The 19,030-nt window shown below is 38.1% G+C and overlaps 1 protein-coding gene across 2 annotated transcripts in view; it reads right to left on the bottom strand.

Annotated features, from left to right (window-relative positions):
- Positions 1–318: 318 nt before the first annotated feature.
- Positions 319–19,030, bottom strand: part of LOC128659990 (gastrula zinc finger protein XlCGF52.1) — a 95,088-nt gene continuing 76,376 nt past the window's right edge. For both annotated transcript variants that reach the window (XM_053713582.1, XM_053713583.1), the window contains exon 3: positions 319–2,869. In XM_053713582.1, the coding sequence (XP_053569557.1) occupies positions 1,608–2,869 (1,262 nt within the window). In that variant the 3' untranslated portion in view covers positions 319–1,607. The remainder of the gene's footprint in view (positions 2,870–19,030) is intronic.

Genomic DNA, 19,030 nt, shown 5'->3' on the forward strand with positions numbered 1-19,030 from the left:
GTTACCGGAGGACGCCGAAAGCTGTAGCACAGTGCAGTGGACGGGACACTTCTAATGGATCACGCAGGATTGAGGATAGCGTGTCTCAGAGTGAGCTCGGATGCTACCGGGTCTCGCAGTAGGAAGCTTAAGTGGTGTCCTCACTAACGGAACATCAGGTGAGCTGAGTCGCCTTAAGTTTGTGGGCTTTTGGTTTACCATTGGGTCATCTTACTTTGTATGCAAAGAACTGGTTGAGCGCTGCTTGTTTTGACAACAGTGCCTGTTATTAATATACATTACAAGGATACTATCGAAATAATTATCAGCTGAACAGCATTTTTCATATGGAACGTTTATTTATACACCCCATATATATATTTTTAACATTACTTATTTTTAGTTGAAATAATTTGTATTGTTTTCCTTGTGAACAACATCATCAACTTCACAACAACATGAATGAACATTAGATAGCACCTGACAATCATTAGCCCAGTCTCAAGTACTAGCTCAGCGCATCATTTATGCAGTAATAGTGTACAACTTTGATTTCCGGAATACCCTGAAGATCCGAGATCTGGGCCTCTCCATGTTGTTATCCAACAAGTAGCTCTGCATATTCTTATACAGAAAGCCTCATGGCAATAAAAAGAAACATGAAAATGTAGATAAACAGAGCATATTTAAAAAATAATAATATTAACTTATACTAAAAATGTCTAAACCATAAGCTTGCCTGCAATATTCATATATGTTTACATATTGTAGGAAGTAGTAGCAGTAGAATTACCTTATGAAAAAGCATTTGTCGAGCAGCACTGGGGGTAGCCAAATCAATATTCACCTTAGTCCCAATCCCAACCCCTCTGAGGTCTGATTTCTAGGGGAGCCTAAACTCCTCACTACTCTCTCTGGATGTCCGACTCCTTCATATTCCAATAGAACTATATCTTATGAAAATTGTCATTTGTGCCCTGAATCCATGAGGCACGCTCTGACATGGTGTATATAGTTCAAATTTTCTCCATGATCTCAGGCCAAGTAGGTACCCTCACATTCCAGTATTTGGCTACACAGATTCTGGTAGCTGTACATAATGTTCTAATAAACGTGTTTATAGCTGAAATATATATTGGTATGCGTTCATTTAAAAGAGCCTGTGCTATCATGAGGGTTATCTTTTCAGATAAAATTGTACTTAAAAGCAATGTGGGGTTTTGGAGTTGTATCTAAACTTTTGTATGGCCAGATACAGTTGTGAAATCATTTTCTTATAACATTACTTATTTTTAGTGTTCTTTTTAGGGTTTATTAATTACACGTGTTTAGTCACGCAAGGTGCGTCACAAATACCACACACATCTTTTGAATCACCTGACTTTATGTGATTTCTTACTCACTTATTTTTTACACAAATTATTTTGCATATGCACATTAGATAACCTCTATTGTCATCTCAGTTACTAATTTAGCTTCTTCTAGTTGGCGCATAGTACATTATTCTCTTTCCCTAAGAGAATTTTTTCTCCTAAGCAAAACCCCTAACCACATCCTCAACCACGCCCATATGCAAAGTGTCAGGGAATCGGCTGTGCAAAGGGAAGCAACCCTACTTTGTAAACATGTTAAAGGTTTCTGCCCTTGTGAATCCTTTCATGATATTTCAGACTATTCATTTGTTTAAAACTTTTTCCACACTCTGTACATCTGAAAGGCTTTTCTCCTGTGTGAATTCTTTCATGATTTTTCAGACTACTCATTTCTGTAAAACTTTTTCCACACTCTGTACATGTGAAAGGCTTTTCTCCTGTGTGAATCCGTTCATGATGTTTCAGATTACCCTTAGCTTTAAAACATTTCCCACACTCTGTACATGTGAAAGGCTTTTCCCCTGTGTGAATCCGTTCATGAGTTTTCAGCTCAATCTTTTGTGTAAAACTTTTTCCACACTCTGTACATGTGAAAGGCTTTTCCCCTGTGTGAATTCTTTCATGCTTTTTCAGAGCACTCTTTTTTGTACAATTTTTTCCACACTCTGTACATGTGAAAGGCTTTTCCCCTGTGTGAATCCGTTCATGATGTTTTAGACTACTAATTACTGTAAAACTTTTTCCACACTCTGTACATGTGAAAGGCTTTTCCCCTGTGTGAATCCGTTCATGATGTTTTAGACTACTAATTACTGTAAAACTTTTTCCACACTCTGTACATGTGAAAGGCTTTTCTCCTGTGTGAATCCTTCCATGAGTTTTCAGATTACTCTTTTGTTTAAAACTTTTTCCACACTCTGTACATGTGAAAGGCTTTTCTCCTGTGTGAATCCTTTCATGATGTTTCAGATTACTCTTTTGTGTAAAACTTTTTCCACACTCTGTACATGTGAAAGGCTTTTCTCCTGTGTAAATCTTTCTATGACTTTTCAGATGATCTATTTGTGTAAAACATTTGCCGCACTCAGTAAATGTGTGTGGTTCCTCACCTGTGTGAATTTTGGAGTGCTCTAGTAGAATAGACTTCCATCTAAAGCTTTTCTCACATTCTGTAGATTTGAAACGTTTCTCCTTTGTATGAATTATTTGGCTAGACTGTAGACTTTTCTCTACTTTAATATGTTTTGAAAACTCAGTAAATGTGTGTGGTTTATCCTCTCGGATAATAATTTCACTAGATAAGGCATAACTGTTGTCCTCTTGTTTGATGACTAAATTACTGTCTGTACATAATAATTGCTGCCCAGTTTCTGTCAATTCACCATCTCCTTTAAATATCTGCTGTGATATCCCCAATGTTTGTGAATAGTCATTGGTGTCTAAGACTTTTGGAGTTTGCGGTATAATTCTGATGCTTCCTGTAGTGAAGGATGGATATGAACTATTCAGGTGTTTGTCTACATAAAAAGAAAAGGAATAAAAAAAAAAAAAAAGAATGTTTATTCATTATAATAAAATCCATCTCAATAAAAAAACTTTTTTATACTCAAAAATGTCTTCCTTTTTGTATTTTTAAATTTATTTACCTGTAAATCACAAATTAAAAAAGGATGACATAGAATGTAAAACATTACTACATCATAGTAACCTAAATTACTGATTATTGATGAAAAAAAGTTATAGGGCCACATTAAACAAGGTGCATGTGGATAATGCTCTCAGCCAGGAAACAAGTACATCTGTATTCTGGGCAAGAGAGGTGGCATCCACCATCCACATTTAACATTACACAACCAAGCGCACATACAGTTCTGCCCAGCTCATGCTCAACCAGTTGGGTGAGAACATGATGTCTTAATCATCACAGACTAATAATCAGTGTGAAATGTTTTGAGAGGCTGTGGTTGTTTGATTTATATAAAACAGCCAAAAACTTTATTAGTTTAATAATAATAATAATAGTCACTGTAAAAACATAAATTATGCTTACCTGATAATTTCCTTTTCTTCTGATGGAAAGAGTCCACAGCTGCATTCATTACTTTTGGGAAATAAGAACCTGGCCACCAGGAGGAGGCAAAGACACCCCAGCCAAAAGCTTAAATACTCCTCCCACTCCCCTCATCCCCCAGTCATTCTGCCGAAGAACAAGGAACAGTAGAAGAAATATAAGGGTTAAAGAATAAAAGGATGCCCCACATAAATTTACGGGTGGGGAGCTGTGGACTCTTTCCATCAAAAGAAAAGGAAATTATCAGGTAAGCATAATTTATGTTTTTCTTCTTAAATGGAAAGAGTCCACAGCTGCATTCATTACTTTTGGGAAAACAATACCCAAGCTATAGAGGACACTGAATGTCAAGACACAAGGGTACAATAGGCGGCCCATACTGAGGGCACTAGGCCTGAACCTCTACCCAATAAAAAAAATCCTTCGTCTGAAGCCAGGAAATTTTTTAAAGGAAAAGCCTCAAGGACACTGACTCGCAGCTAGTCCAGAAGCCAAACTAGAGACCGCAAAATGGACTAGACTGAGAAAAGTAGGGAAAGTAGGTCACGCCTATACAAGCGAAACCCGGGATAGGACCAGGCACAGAGACAGAAAAGACTTCTCTCCAACATCCTGCAAGTACTGAATGCAACTGAAGAGGCAAAGCCCTCCCAGAGTCTCAACATATAATACCAAGTATTCAACCACGAAAAAAATGTGTAACAAACCCAGTCGAAAAACCCAGAGTTTGAGAACACACAGTCCATATCAGAACGACACCGGGGGGTACTTGCGAGGAAGAAGAAGAAGCAGTTAAGCAAGAAACAGACTGCAAAATCAACCCCCAGACAGAGGGCATGCTCCAGGCGACCTAAGCCGCCAGACCCACTCACAGGTCTCTAAAAAGGGGAACACAAAACCTCAATGGAGGCCCCCCGAGAAGGAGAGTATACCCTCAGAGCCTGAAAGTGAAAGTTAATTTAGGACATTGAAAACACAGCATCTCATTATACCCATGTATATCAACATAATCGCTAACTTTTTTTTCTTAAAAAATATTAATCTTTTATTTTATTTACTAACATTTTATGCAGCCGTTTGCTTATCGACTCCTCCCATCTTCTTCTTCCTGGTTTTTCACTCTTTACGTATAGAGTGGTCCCACCCGCTCTATACGTAAGATCTCTGCGCGTTCACAATGATAGAGTGCATTTGCGCATGCGCAATGTAAGTATCCTAACCGCAATGCGCATGCGATTGACCAAACTGCTGGGCTCCAATGCGCATGCGTCTCACTCGACTCGCAACATAGTAATGAATGGATCACGACATTGTATTCATTCATTATTATGCTATTTGCAAACGAAACAAGCAGCAAAGAAGCAGCAGCGTTGTTGAACCTGAGGAATCGTAATCCGACAGCTTACATATATATATTCATACAGTTGTTATTTATATCAATAGTAAGATAATATCTATTCTTGACAGTCATTTTATTGTATGCCAAACAAATTTTCTAATACAATAATAAAGTTTTTATAAAAAACGTTTATTTTATTATTCTCATCTAATTTTTTTTCAAGCTACGAAAGTCCCTAAATATAATAAATATGATATAGTTAGTCATGCAATATAAAGATAATTATATAAACAATCTTTTATGATATTTTCGAAAATTATAGATTTAAAATTCTACTCCAATACTAAATCAAAAATATATCTTTAAAATTTGTGAACAATTGTCATCTTAAAAGATCTCTATATTATTTTATGTATGTTCTAAATTTAGCTATGCAAGTTCATATGATTTTTAATCTATAACTACTAAGTATTGACAATTATTGAGTATAATATATTACTTCAAATAAAAAATATATCTGTATTTGTTTATAGTATATATAAAAATATATATATTTTTTTTTACCGGTATCTGTAAATATGAATTTATAGCGTTTAGTGAAATATCTAATCAGAACTTTTTGGATCGATATATAATCAAAATCTATTGCTGCATGTATTTATATCCCTGAAATATGTGTCAAATGGATTTGTAAGAATTTATCTATCACTATATATTAGTAAGATATACGTTTTTCAAATTTAAACTCTTTGAATATTACTCTCATTTCTTTTCTTTTTTCTATTTCAGTATTATTTACTCGTATTTACTTTAAATATATTTCCCTGTGTGTTTACATTAAATTGTAATATTGTTATCTGATCAGCAAAATTAATATCCATGAAATAGCTTTACAGTATAGATGGTAATTTGGCTCTACAACAAATTATGCATAACACTGCATATTTTTGTTTCATTCTAATGTTTTACGGTATTAATGTTATCTATTAACACAATATTTTAAACATCAACTAATTATATATAGTTTGTTAAAACAAATAGATTCCACCCTTGTTTTTATATTGCAATTTGATATTTCTATCTGCTATGTAACATAAATCAAGATCAAATATTTTGTATTATATATTTTTTTTTGTATCTCTCACTATCTGTATGTAACAATGCATATGTTATCCCATTTAAAATTCTTTCACTATTCTTATTATCTATTTTCCAACTTTTGTTTTGTCTAATCTACAACAGCTATTTTCAAGGTTCAGTTTATATTGCACTTAGAGATTGTCATCTGCAAAGCAACATAAATTTCCATGCAATAGCTGTCAAGTACAATTTATAACTTGGCTCTCTCGCTTATCTATGGCTTACACTGGTTTTTAAATTTCACATTTAAAGTTTTTAAATATTCTTTTTTAATTTATATTTTGAATATTGTACTATACACTCAAAGTTACATTCTAGAATATAAAATGTAATATTTAAATAAATTGATATTCACTGTATTATCCATTCTCCATTTATGAACAACCATCAAAGTTATATGTATATACTTTTTACCTCTGTGATTAGCTTCTATCTAATAACCTTATTCAAAAACCTATATCAAATTCAAGTGACTGACAATTTTATATTTTCTTTGATTTAGTATTCTAATGGGCTAAATCTTAAAATGGACATACCTGCTTCATTTTTATTTTAAGATTTATAAAGAGAATGAAATTTTAAAGAACTATCTTATTTGACTATATAAATTTGCTTTATTATATTGCTGTTCTTTGTAGAAAAGGTTATCTATATATGCTCACAAGTTTTTGATTGGTTGATGCACTTCAAATCCTCATGTGATTTGCTCACTATGGCCTAGATTTAGAGTTCGGCGGTAAAAGGGCTGTTAACGCTCCGCGGGTTTTTTTCTGGCCGCACCATAAATTTAACTCTGGTATCGAGAGTTCAAACAAATGCTGCGTTAGGCTCCAAAAAAGGAGCGTAGAGCATTTTTACCGCAAATGCAACTCTCGATACCAGAGTTGCTTACGGACGCGGCCGGCATCAAAAACGTGCTCGTGCACGATTCTCCCATAGGAAACAATGGGGCTGTTTGAGCTGAAAAAAAACCTAACACCTGCAAAAAAGCAGCGTTCAGCTCCTAACGCAGCCCCATTGTTTCCTATGGGGAAACACCTCCTAAGTCTGCACCTAACACCCTAACATGTACCCCGAGTCTAAACACCCCTAACCTTACACTTATTAACCCCTAATCTGCCGCCCCCGCTATCGCTGACCCCTGCATTACACTTTTAACCCCTAATCTGCCGCTCCGTAAACCGCCGCCACCTACGTTATCCCTATGTACCCCTAATCTGCTGCCCTAACATCGCCGACCCCTATGTTATATTTATTAACCCCTAATCTGCCCCCCACAACGTCGCCGACACCTACCTACACTTATTAACCCCTAATCTGCCGAGCGGACCTGAGCGCTACTATAATAAAGTTATTAACCCCTAATCCGCCTCACTAACCCTATCATAAATAGTATTAACCCCTAATCTGCCCTCCCTAACATCGCCGACACCTACCTTCAATTATTAACCCCTAATCTGCCGACCGGAGCTCACCGCTATTCTAATAAATGTATTAACCCCTAAAGCTAAGTCTAACCCTAACACTAACACCCCCCTAAGTTAAATATAATTTTTATCTAACGAAATAAATTAACTCTTATTAAATAAATAATTCCTATTTAAAGCTAAATACTTACCTGTAAAATAAATCCTAATATAGCTACAATATAAATTATAATTATATTATACCTATTTTAGGATTAATATTTATTTTACAGGCAACTTTGTAATTATTTTAACCAGGTACAATAGCTATTAAATAGTTAAGAACTATTTAATAGTTACCTAGTTAAAATAATTACAAATTTACCTGTAAAATAAATCCTAACCTAAGATATAATTAAACCTAACACTACCCTATCAATAAAATAATTAAATAAACTACCTACAATTACCTACAATTAACCTAACACTACACTATCAATAAATTAATTAAACACAATTGCTACAAATAAATAAAATTAAATAAACTATCTAAAGTACAAAAAATAAAAAAGAACTAAGTTACAGAAAATAATAAAATATTTACAAACATAAGAAAAATATTACAACAATTTTAAACTAATTACACCTACTCTAAGCCCCCTAATAAAATAACAAAGCCCCCCAAAATAAAAAATTCCCTACCCTATTCTAAAATACAAATATTACAAGCTCTTTTACCTTACCAGCCCTGAACAGGGCCCTTTGCGGGGCATGCCCCAAGAATTTCAGCTCTTTTGCCTGTAAAAAAAAACATACTATACCCCCCCCCCAACATTACAACCCACCACCCACATACCCCTAATCTAACCCAAACCCCCCTTAAATAAACCTAACACTACCCCCCTGATGATCTTCCTACCTTGTCTTCACCATGCCAGGTTCACCGATCCGTCCTGGCTCCAAGATCTTCATCCAACCCAAGCGGGGGCTAGACATCCACTGAAGAAGTCCAGAAGAGGGTCCAAAGTCTTCCTCCTATCCGGCAAGAAGAGGACATCCGGACCGGCAAACATCTTCTCCAAGCGGCATCTTCTATCTTCTTCCATCCGATGACGACCGGCTCCATCTTGAAGACCTCCAGCGCGGATCCATCCTCTTCTTCCGACGACTAGACGACGAATGACGGTTCCTTTAAGGGACGTCATCCAAGATGGCGTCCCTCGAATTCCGATTGGCTGATAGGATTCTATCAGCCAATCGGAATTAAGGTAGGAATTTTCTGATTGGCTGATGGAATCAGCCAATCAGAATATAGTTCAATCCGATTGGCTGATCCAATCAGCCAATCAGATTGAGCTCGCATTCTATTGGCTGATCGGAACAGCCAATAGAATGCGAGCTCAATCTGATTGGCTGATTGGATCAGCCAATCGGATTGAACTATATTCTGATTGGCTGATTCCATCAGCCAATCAGAAAATTCCTACCTTAATTCCGATTGGCTGATAGAATCCTATCAGCCAATCGGAATTCGAGGGACGCCATCTTGGATGACGTCCCTTAAAGGAACCGTCATTCGTCGTCTAGTCGTCGGAAGAAGAGGATGGATCCGCGCTGGAGGTCTTCAAGATGGAGCCGGTCGTCATCGGATGGAAGAAGATAGAAGATGCCGCTTGGAGAAGATGTTTGCCGGTCCGGATGTCCTCTTCTTGCCGGATAGGAGGAAGACTTTGGACCCTCTTCTGGACTTCTTCAGTGGATGTCTAGCCCCCGCTTGGGTTGGATGAAGATCTTGGAGCCAGGACGGATCGGTGAACCTGGCATGGTGAAGACAAGGTAGGAAGATCATCAGGGGGGTAGTGTTAGGTTTATTTAAGGGGGGTTTGGGTTAGATTAGGGGTATGTGGGTGGTGGGTTGTAATGTTGGGGGGGGGGGTATAGTATGTTTTTTTTTACAGGCAAAAGAGCTGAAATTCTTGGGGCATGCCCCGCAAAGGGCCCTGTTCAGGGCTGGTAAGGTAAAAGAGCTTGTAATATTTGTATTTTAGAATAGGGTAGGGAATTTTTTATTTTGGGGGGCTTTGTTATTTTATTAGGGGGCTTAGAGTAGGTGTAATTAGTTTAAAATTGTTGTAATATTTTTCTTATGTTTGTAAATATTTTATTATTTTCTGTAACTTAGTTCTTTTTTATTTTTTGTACTTTAGATAGTTTATTTAATTTTATTTATTTGTAGCAATTGTGTTTAATTAATTTATTGATAGTGTAGTGTTAGGTTAATTGTAGGTAATTGTAGGTAGTTTATTTAATTATTTTATTGATAGGGTAGTGTTAGGTTTAATTATATCTTAGGTTAGGATTTATTTTACAGGTAAATTTGTAATTATTTTAACTAGGTAACTATTAAATAGTTCTTAACTATTTAATAGCTATTGTACCTGGTTAAAATAATTACAAAGTTGCCTGTAAAATAAATATTAATCCTAAAAACAGAATTTATGTTTACCTGATAAATTTCTTTCTCCAACGGTGTGTCCGGTCCACGGCGTCATCCTTACTTGTGGGATATTCTCTTCCCCAACAGGAAATGGCAAAGAGCCCAGCAAAGCTGGTCACATGATCCCTCCTAGGCTCCGCCTACCCCAGTCATTCGACCGACGTTAAGGAGGAATATTTGCATAGGAGAAACCATATGGTACCGTGGTGACTGTAGTTAAAGAAAATAAAATATCAGACCTGATTAAAAAAACCAGGGCGGGCCGTGGACCGGACACACCGTTGGAGAAAGAAATTTATCAGGTAAACATAAATTCTGTTTTCTCCAACATAGGTGTGTCCGGTCCACGGCGTCATCCTTACTTGTGGGAACCAATACCAAAGCTTTAGGACACGGATGAAGGGAGGGAGCAAATCAGGTCACCTAAATGGAAGGCACCACGGCTTGCAAAACCTTTCTCCCAAAAATAGCCTCAGAAGAAGCAAAAGTATCAAACTTGTAAAATTTGGTAAAAGTGTGCAGTGAAGACCAAGTCGCTGCCCTACATATCTGATCAACAGAAGCCTCGTTCTTGAAGGCCCATGTGGAAGCCACAGCCCTAGTGGAATGAGCTGTGATTCTTTCGGGAGGCTGCCGTCCGGCAGTCTCGTAAGCCAATCTGATGATGCTTTTAATCCAAAAAGAGAGAGAGGTAGAAGTTGCTTTTTGACCTCTCCTTTTACCTGAATAAACAACAAACAAGGAAGATGTTTGTCTAAAATCCTTTGTAGCATCTAAATAGAATTTTAGAGCGCGAACAACATCCAAATTGTGCAACAAACGTTCCTTCTTTGAAACTGGTCTTGGACACAGAGAAGGTACGATAATCTCCTGGTTAATGTTTTTGTTAGAAACAACTTTTGGAAGAAAACCAGGTTTAGTACGTAAAACCACCTTATCTGCATGGAACACCAGATAAGGAGGAGAACACTGCAGAGCCGATAATTCTGAGACTCTTCTAGCAGAAGAAATCGCAACTAAAAACAAAACTTTCCAAGATAATAACTTAATATCAACGGAATGTAAGGGTTCAAACGGAACCCCCTGAAGAACTGAAAGAACTAAATTGAGACTCCAAGGAGGAGTCAAAGGTTTGTAAACAGGCTTGATTCTAACCAGAGCCTGAACAAAGGCTTGAACATCTGGCACAGCTGCCAGCTTTTTGTGAAGTAATACCGACAAGGCAGAAATCTGTCCCTTCAGGGAACTTGCAGATAATCCTTTTTCCAATCCTTCTTGAAGGAAGGATAGAATCCTAGGAATCTTAACCTTGTCCCAAGGGAATCCTTTAGATTCACACCAACAGATATATTTTTTCCAAATTTTGTGGTAAATCTTTCTAGTCACAGGCTTTCTGGCCTGAACAAGAGTATCGATCACAGAATCTGAGAATCCTCGCTTCGATAAAATCAAGCGTTCAATCTCCAAGCAGTCAGCTGGAGTGAAACCAGATTCGGATGTTCGAACGGACCCTGAACAAGAAGGTCTCGTCTCAAAGGTAGCTTCCAAGGTGGAGCCGATGACATATTCACCAGATCTGCATACCAAGTCCTGCGTGGCCACGCAGGAGCTATCAAGATCACCGACGCCCTCTCCTGCTTGATCCTGGCTATCAGCCTGGGGATGAGAGGAAATGGCGGGAACACATAAGCTAGTTTGAAGGTCCAAGGTGCTACTAGTGCATCCACTAGAGCCGCCTTGGGATCCCTGGATCTGGCCCCGTAGCAAGGAACTTTGAAGTTCTGACGAGAGGCCATCAGATCCATGTCTGGAATGCCCCACAGGTGAGTGACTCGGGCAAAGATTTCCGGATGGAGTTCCCACTCCCCCGGATGCAATGTCTGACGACTCAGAAAATCCGCTTCCCAATTTTCCACTCCTGGGATGTGGATAGCAGACAGGTGGCAGGAGTGAGACTCCGCCCAAAGAATAATTTTGGTTACTTCTTCCATCGCTAGGGAACTCCTTGTTCCCCCCTGATGGTTGATGTACGCAACAGTCGTCATGTTGTCTGATTGAAACCGTATGAACCTGGTCCTCGCAAGCTGGGGCCAGGCCTGGAGCGCATTGAATATCGCTCTCAGTTCCAGAATATTTATCGGTAGAAGAGATTCTTCCCGAGACCAAAGACCCTGAGCTTTCAGGGATCCCCAGACCGCGCCCCAGCCTATCAGACTGGCGTCGGTCGTGACAATGACCCACTCTGGTCTGTGGAACATCATCCCTTGAGACAGATTGTCCAGGGACAGCCACCAACGGAGTGAGTCTCTGGTCCTCTGATTTACTTGTATCTTCGGAGACAAGTCTGTATAGTCCCCATTCCACTGACTGAGCATGCACAGTTGTAATGGTCTTAGATGAATGCGCGCAAAAGGAACTATGTCCATCGCCGCCACCATCAACCCGATCACTTCCATGCACTGAGCTATGGAAGGAAGAGGAACGGAATGAAGTATCCGACAAGAGTCCAGAAGCTTTGTTTTTCTGGCCTCTGTTAGAAAGATCCTCATTTCTAAGGAGTCTATAATTGTTCCCAAGAAGGGAACCCTTGTTGACGGGGATAGAGAACTCTTTTCCACGTTCACTTTCCAGCCGTGAGATCTGAGAAAAGGCCAGGACAATGTCCGTGTGAGCCTTTGCTTGAGGAAGGGACGACGCTTGAATCAGAATGTCGTCCAGGTAAGGTACTACTGCAATGCCCCTTGGTCTTAGCACCGCTAGAAGGGACCCTAGTACCTTTGTGAAAAACCTTGGAGCAGTGGCTAATCCGAAAGGAAGCGCCACGAACTGGTAATGTTTGTCCAGGAATGCAAACCTTAGGAACCGATGATGTTCCTTGTGGATAGGAATATGTAGATACGCATCCTTTAAATCCACCGTGGTCATAAATTGACCTTCCTGGATGGAAGGAAGGATAGTTCGAATGGTTTCCATCTTGAACGATGGGACCTTGAGAAATTTGTTTAAGATCTTGAGATCTAGGATTGGTCTGAACGTTCCCTCTTTTTTGGGAACTATGAACAGATTGGAGTAGAACCCCATCCCTTGTTCTCTTAATGGAACAGGATGAATCACTCCCATTTTTAACAGGTCTTCTACACAATGTAAGAACGCCTGTCTTTTTATGTGGTCTGAAGACAACTGCGACTTGTGGAACCTCCCCCTTGGGGGAAGTCCCTTGAATTCCAGAAGATAACCCTGGGAGACTATTTCTAGCGCCCAAGGATCCAGAACATCTCTTGCCCAAGCCTGAGCGAAGAGAGAGAGTCTGCCCCCCACCAGATCCGGTCCCGGATCGGGGGCCAATATTTCATGCTGTCTTGGTAGCAGTGGCAGGTTTCTTGGCCTGCTTTCCCTTGTTCCAGCCTTGCATTGGTCTCCAAGCTGGCTTGGCCTGAGAAGTATTACCCTCTTGCTTAGAGGACGTAGCACCTTGGGCTGGTCCGTTTTTACGAAAGGGACGAAAATTAGGTCTATTTTTTGCCTTGAAGGGCCGATCCTGAGGAAGGGCGTGGCCCTTACCCCCAGTGATATCAGATATAATCTCTTTCAAGTCAGGACCAAACAGCGTTTTCCCCTTGAAAGGAATGTTTAGTAGCTTGTTCTTGGAAGACGCATCAGCCGACCAAGATTTCAACCAAAGCGCTCTGCGCGCCACAATAGCAAACCCAGAGTTCTTAGCCGCTAACTTAGCCAATTGCAAAGAGGCGTCTAGAGTGAAAGAATTAGCCAATTTGAGAGCATTGATTCTGTCCATAATCTCCTCATAAGGAGGAGAGTCACTATCGAGCACCTTAAGCAGTTCATCAAACCAGAAATATGCGGCTGTAGTGACAGGGACAATGCATGAAATGGGTTGTAGAAGGTAACCCTGCTGAACAAACATCTTTTTAAGCAAACCTTCTAATTTTTTATCCATAGGATCTTTGAAAGCACAACTATCCTCTATGGGAATAGTGGTGCGTTTGTTTAAAGTAGAAACCGCTCCCTCGACCTTGGGGACTGACTGCCATAAGTCCTTTCTGGGGTCGACCATAGGAAACAATTTTTTAAATATGGGGGGAGGGACGAAAGGAATACCGGGCCTTTCCCATTCTTTATTAACAATGTCCGCCACCCGCTTGGGTATAGGAAAAGCTTCTGGGAGCCCCGGCACCTCTAGGAACTTGTCCATTTTACATAGTTTCTCTGGGATGACTAAATTTTCACAATCATCCAGAGTGGATAATACCTCCTTAAGCAAAATGCGGAGATGTTCCAATTTAAATTTAAATGTAATCACATCAGATTCAGCCTGCTGAGAAATGTTCCCTAAATCAGTAATTTCTCCCTCAGACAAAACCTCCCTGGCCCCCTCAAATTGGGTTAGGGGCCCTTCAGAGATATTAATATCAGCGTCGTCATGCTCTTCAGTAACTAAAACAGAGCATCCACGCTTACGCTGACAAGGGTTCATTTTGGCTAAAATGTTTTTGACAGAATTATCCATTACAGCCGTTAATTGTTGCATAGTAAGGAGTATTGGCGCGCTAGATGTACTAGGGGCCTCCTGAGTGGGCAAGACTCGTGTAGACGAAGGAGGGAATGATGCAGTACCATGCTTACTCCCCTCACTTGAGGAATCATCTTGGGCATCATTGTCATTATCACATAAATCACATTTATTTAAATGAATAGGAATTCTGGCTTCCCCACATTCAGAACACAGTCTATCTGGTAGTTCAGACATGTTAAACAGGCATAAACTTGATCAGAAAGTACAAAAAACGTTTTAAAATAAAACCGTTACTGTCACTTTAAATTTTAAACTGAACACACTTTATTACTGCAATTGCGAAAAAACATGAAGGAATTGTTCAAAATTCACCAAATTTTCACCACAGCGTCTTAAAGCCTTGAAAATATTGCACACCAATTTTGGAAGCTTTAACCCTTAAAATAACGGAACCGGAGCCGTTTTAAGCTTTAAACCCCTTTACAGTCCCTGGTATCTGCTTTGCTGAGACCCAACCAAACCCAAAGGGGAATACGATACCAAATGACGCCTTCAGAAGTCTTTTATGAGTATCAGAGCTCCTCTCACATGCGACTGCATGCCATGCCTCTCAAAAACAAGTGCGCAACACCGGCGCGAAAATGAGACTCTGCCTATGCTTTGGGAAAGCCCCTAAAGAATAAGGTGTCTAAAACAGTGCCTGCCGATATTATTAAATCAAAATACCCAGAATAAATGATTCCTCAAGGCTAAATAAGTGTTAATATCAATCGATTTAGCCCAAAAAAAGTCTACAGTTTAAATAAGCCCTTGTGAAGCCCTTATTTACAATCGTAATAAACATGGCTTACCGGATCCCATAGGGAAAATGACAGCTTCCAGCATTACATCGTCTTGTTAGAATGTGTCATACCTCAAGCAGCAAGAGACTGCAAACTGTTCCCCCAACTGAAGTTAATTGCTCTCAACAGTCCTGTGTGGAACAGCCATGGATTTTAGTTACGGTTGCTAAAATCATTTTCCTCATACAAACAGAATTCTTCATCTCTTTTCTGTTTCTGAGTAAATAGTACGTACCAGCACTATTTGAAAATAACAAACTCTTGATTGAATAATGAAAAACTACAGTTAAACACTAAAAAACTCTAAGCCATCTCCGTGGAGATGTTGCCTGTACAACGGCAAAGAGAATGACTGGGGTAGGCGGAGCCTAGGAGGGATCATGTGACCAGCTTTGCTGGGCTCTTTGCCATTTCCTGTTGGGGAAGAGAATATCCCACAAGTAAGGATGACGCCGTGGACCGGACACACCTATGTTGGAGAAATAGGTATAATATAATTATAATTTATATTGTAGCTATATTAGGATGTATTTTACAGGTAAGTATTTAGCTTTAAATAGGAATTATTTATTTAATAAGAGTTAATTTATTTCGTTAGATAAAAATTATATTTAACTTAGGGGGGTGTTAGTGTTAGGGTTAGACTTAGCTTTAGGGGTTAATACATTTATTAGAATAGCGGTGAGCTCCGGTCGGCAGATTAGGGGTTAATAATTGAAGGTAGGTGTCGGCGATGTTAGGGAGGGCAGATTAGGGGTTAATACTATTTATGATAGGGTTAGTGAGGCGGATTAGGGGTTAATAACTTTATTATAGTAGCGCTCAGGTCCGCTCGGCAGATTAGGGGTTAATAAGTGTAGGTAGGTGTCGGCGACGTTGTGGGGGGCAGATTAGGGGTTAATAAATATAACATAGGGGTCGGCGATGTTAGGGGTAGCAGATTAGGGGTACATAGGGATAACGTAGGTGGCGGCGATTTGCGGTCGGAAGATTAGGGGTTAATTATTTTAAGTAGCTTGCGGCGACGTTGTGGGGGGCAAGTTAGGGGTTAATAGATATAATACAGGGGTCGGCGGTGTTAGGGGCAGCAGATTAGGGGTACATAAGTATAACGTAGGTGGCGGTCGGCAGATTAGGGGTTAAAAATTTTAATCGAGTGGCGGCGATGTGGGGGGACCTCGGTTTAGGGGTACATAGGTAGTTTATGGGTGTTAGTGTACTTTAGGGTACAGTAGTTAAGAGCTTTATAAACCGGCGTTAGCCAGAAAGCTCTTAACTCCTGCTATTTTCAGGCGGCTGGAATCTTGTCGTTAGAGCTCTAACGCTCACTGCAGAAACGACTCTAAATACCAGCGTTAGAAAGATCCCATTGAAAAGATAGGCTACGCAAATGGCGTAGGGGGATCTGCGGTATGGAAAAGTCTCGGCTGAAAAGTGAGCGTTAGACCCTTTAATCACTGACTCCAAATACCAGCGGGCGCCCAAAACCAGCGTTAGGAGCCTCTAACGCTGGTTTTGACGGCTACCGCCGAACTCTAAATCTAGGCCTAAGTGCATTGCTTTTTCTTTAAAAAAAATAAAAAATAAATAAATAATGGAAATAAATTTGAATGTTGTTTAAATTTCTATTCTCTATCTGAATCATGAAATAAAGATTCTCTTTTTAGTATCCATTTAGTTCCCAGTGGCTGAACAGTGTTATTTATATTGCACACTTGTACTATCAGTCTCTTTGTTCTTACAAAAAAGATAAAATGCATTCGAGTATAGGCGGCCTTTAATAGATTATTAATTATCATATTATTCTGCATAGGTTAAGTTTCAAATAAGAATACCAATGTACAACCACTAAAAAAATAAAATTTCATATGCAATAGAAGGGGCAGGGGCCAGTGTCTTACTTTCCATTTGCAGTGCGCTTTCCAAACACATTTTCAACAGAGCTAAACTTAGAACTTAAAAATAAGTTTATAAACAGTTTTAAAAATGTTTTTTTAAACAGTATCTGTGCATCTTATTATTTATAGTAGTGTCTATTACATGTAGTTATATGAAAATGAGTGTATACTGTCCCTTTAAATATACTAAATCAATTTTGGCTCTCAAAATTTATTTATGCATAACAAAGCTTATTTTTGGTAAAATATTAAAATCTTTCAATATCCTTTTTCTTTATTTTCAATATATTATCATCAACACTATAACTATTTATACTTATCTACACCAGCTCTATTGTTTTTAAAATGCACTAATAGTTTGTAGTCATCTCTGAACCAAAAATCTCAATGAAATAGCTGTCAAATAAACTTGATCAATTTGTTAGATCACTATTTATCTAACAAATGATCTGTTTAAACTTTTTAAAGTATTCCACCCATCCTGTTATATATTTATATAGATTGTCTTCAACAGTTATTTATTTGTTCCTTATCTACAACAGTTATATTCAATCTATTTTTTAAAATGCACTTAAGAGTTTGTTATCAGCTCTGAAACAGGACATTTCAAGGAAAAAGCTGTCAAATATACTTGATCAATTAGCTCTCTCACTATCTACGCTTTAAACAGGATAAGTATTCACATTTTATAGTCTTTCAACATAAATCTTATACATTTCTCTAAATTTCACATCTATACACCACTATTGACTGTTACTTGAAACATATATTATAGCTTATTTACATTGCACTTAGAGATTGTTATCTGCTTTTCAAATAAAATTGACGTGACATAGCTGTAAAGTATACAAGATAAATTTGCTTTTTAACAATCTATGCCAAACACAGGGGATATAATTTTTTTTCCATTATAAAATCTTCACTTATTAATGATATCTATAGTATCAATGTTTTACTCTATCACGATTATCCATTCTTATTGCCAGAAACCCAATTTTTTTTTATTATAGTATCAGTATAGTATATGTGATGTTACTCCTGATATTACATATATTATTTGACTTGTGATACTATAGAACCAATAATAGTTCTATTATTCAAAAACTTACAAAAATATATCCTTGTAATTCAAAAAATAAAATTGTTTAAAAATAAGTTTTTTATTTCCCAAAAATGTAAATATATCAAAATATGAAATGAAAAAATTTGCCAAAAAAATATATTTTTTTAACATTTTGATATTTATAAATCATTTTTTATTTGAAACATTAATTTTATCTTTATTTTTAAAGGGACATTGTACTACTTTTTTTTTTTTTTTTTAACATTGCACACTTTTTAACATTTAAAATTATCTTGTGGCACACCAACATTTCTAAATCTTGCAAAAAAAAAAAAAATAAATAAATTAAAAATCCGAATACAGTGTGTGTGTATATGTATATCAGTCACGTGCAGTAAGGTCAGAGGCTGGTTAGGCACTAGATATGATACGCCGTAGAAACACAGGTACAGATTGCCGCAAGTACCCTAAAGAGGGAACTTTTAAATGATATCTTAACCATTGCACAGGTCACATAATCAGGTTATGGGTAAGAGCAAGTTATAAACCACTGAGTTACTGATCAGCTTTGTACTTCACCTGTGCATTGATCTGGCTTTATTTAAACCATGGCCTGTTGGGGTTTCTTGAGTGCCATTGTTGATAAACAATGCACTAAAGCACACGCTCATTTGAAATTTAAGGATTATAAGGAAAATTAAGCACACATACTCTGCTCACATACACACTCACACAATTCTGTTGCACAGTTCCAGCGCCATTATTTATAAAAACATTGAACTTTAAAAATTTGGTATTTTTAAAATGATTCTTTATTTTTTTTATTATTAAGATTAATTTTTATAAAAGCCACACTTATTGCAACACACTTATTGCAACATCTTTAAA

This window comes from Bombina bombina, chromosome 5 (assembly GCF_027579735.1).
Source record: "Bombina bombina isolate aBomBom1 chromosome 5, aBomBom1.pri, whole genome shotgun sequence".
Lineage (NCBI taxonomy): Eukaryota > Metazoa > Chordata > Amphibia > Anura > Bombinatoridae > Bombina > Bombina bombina.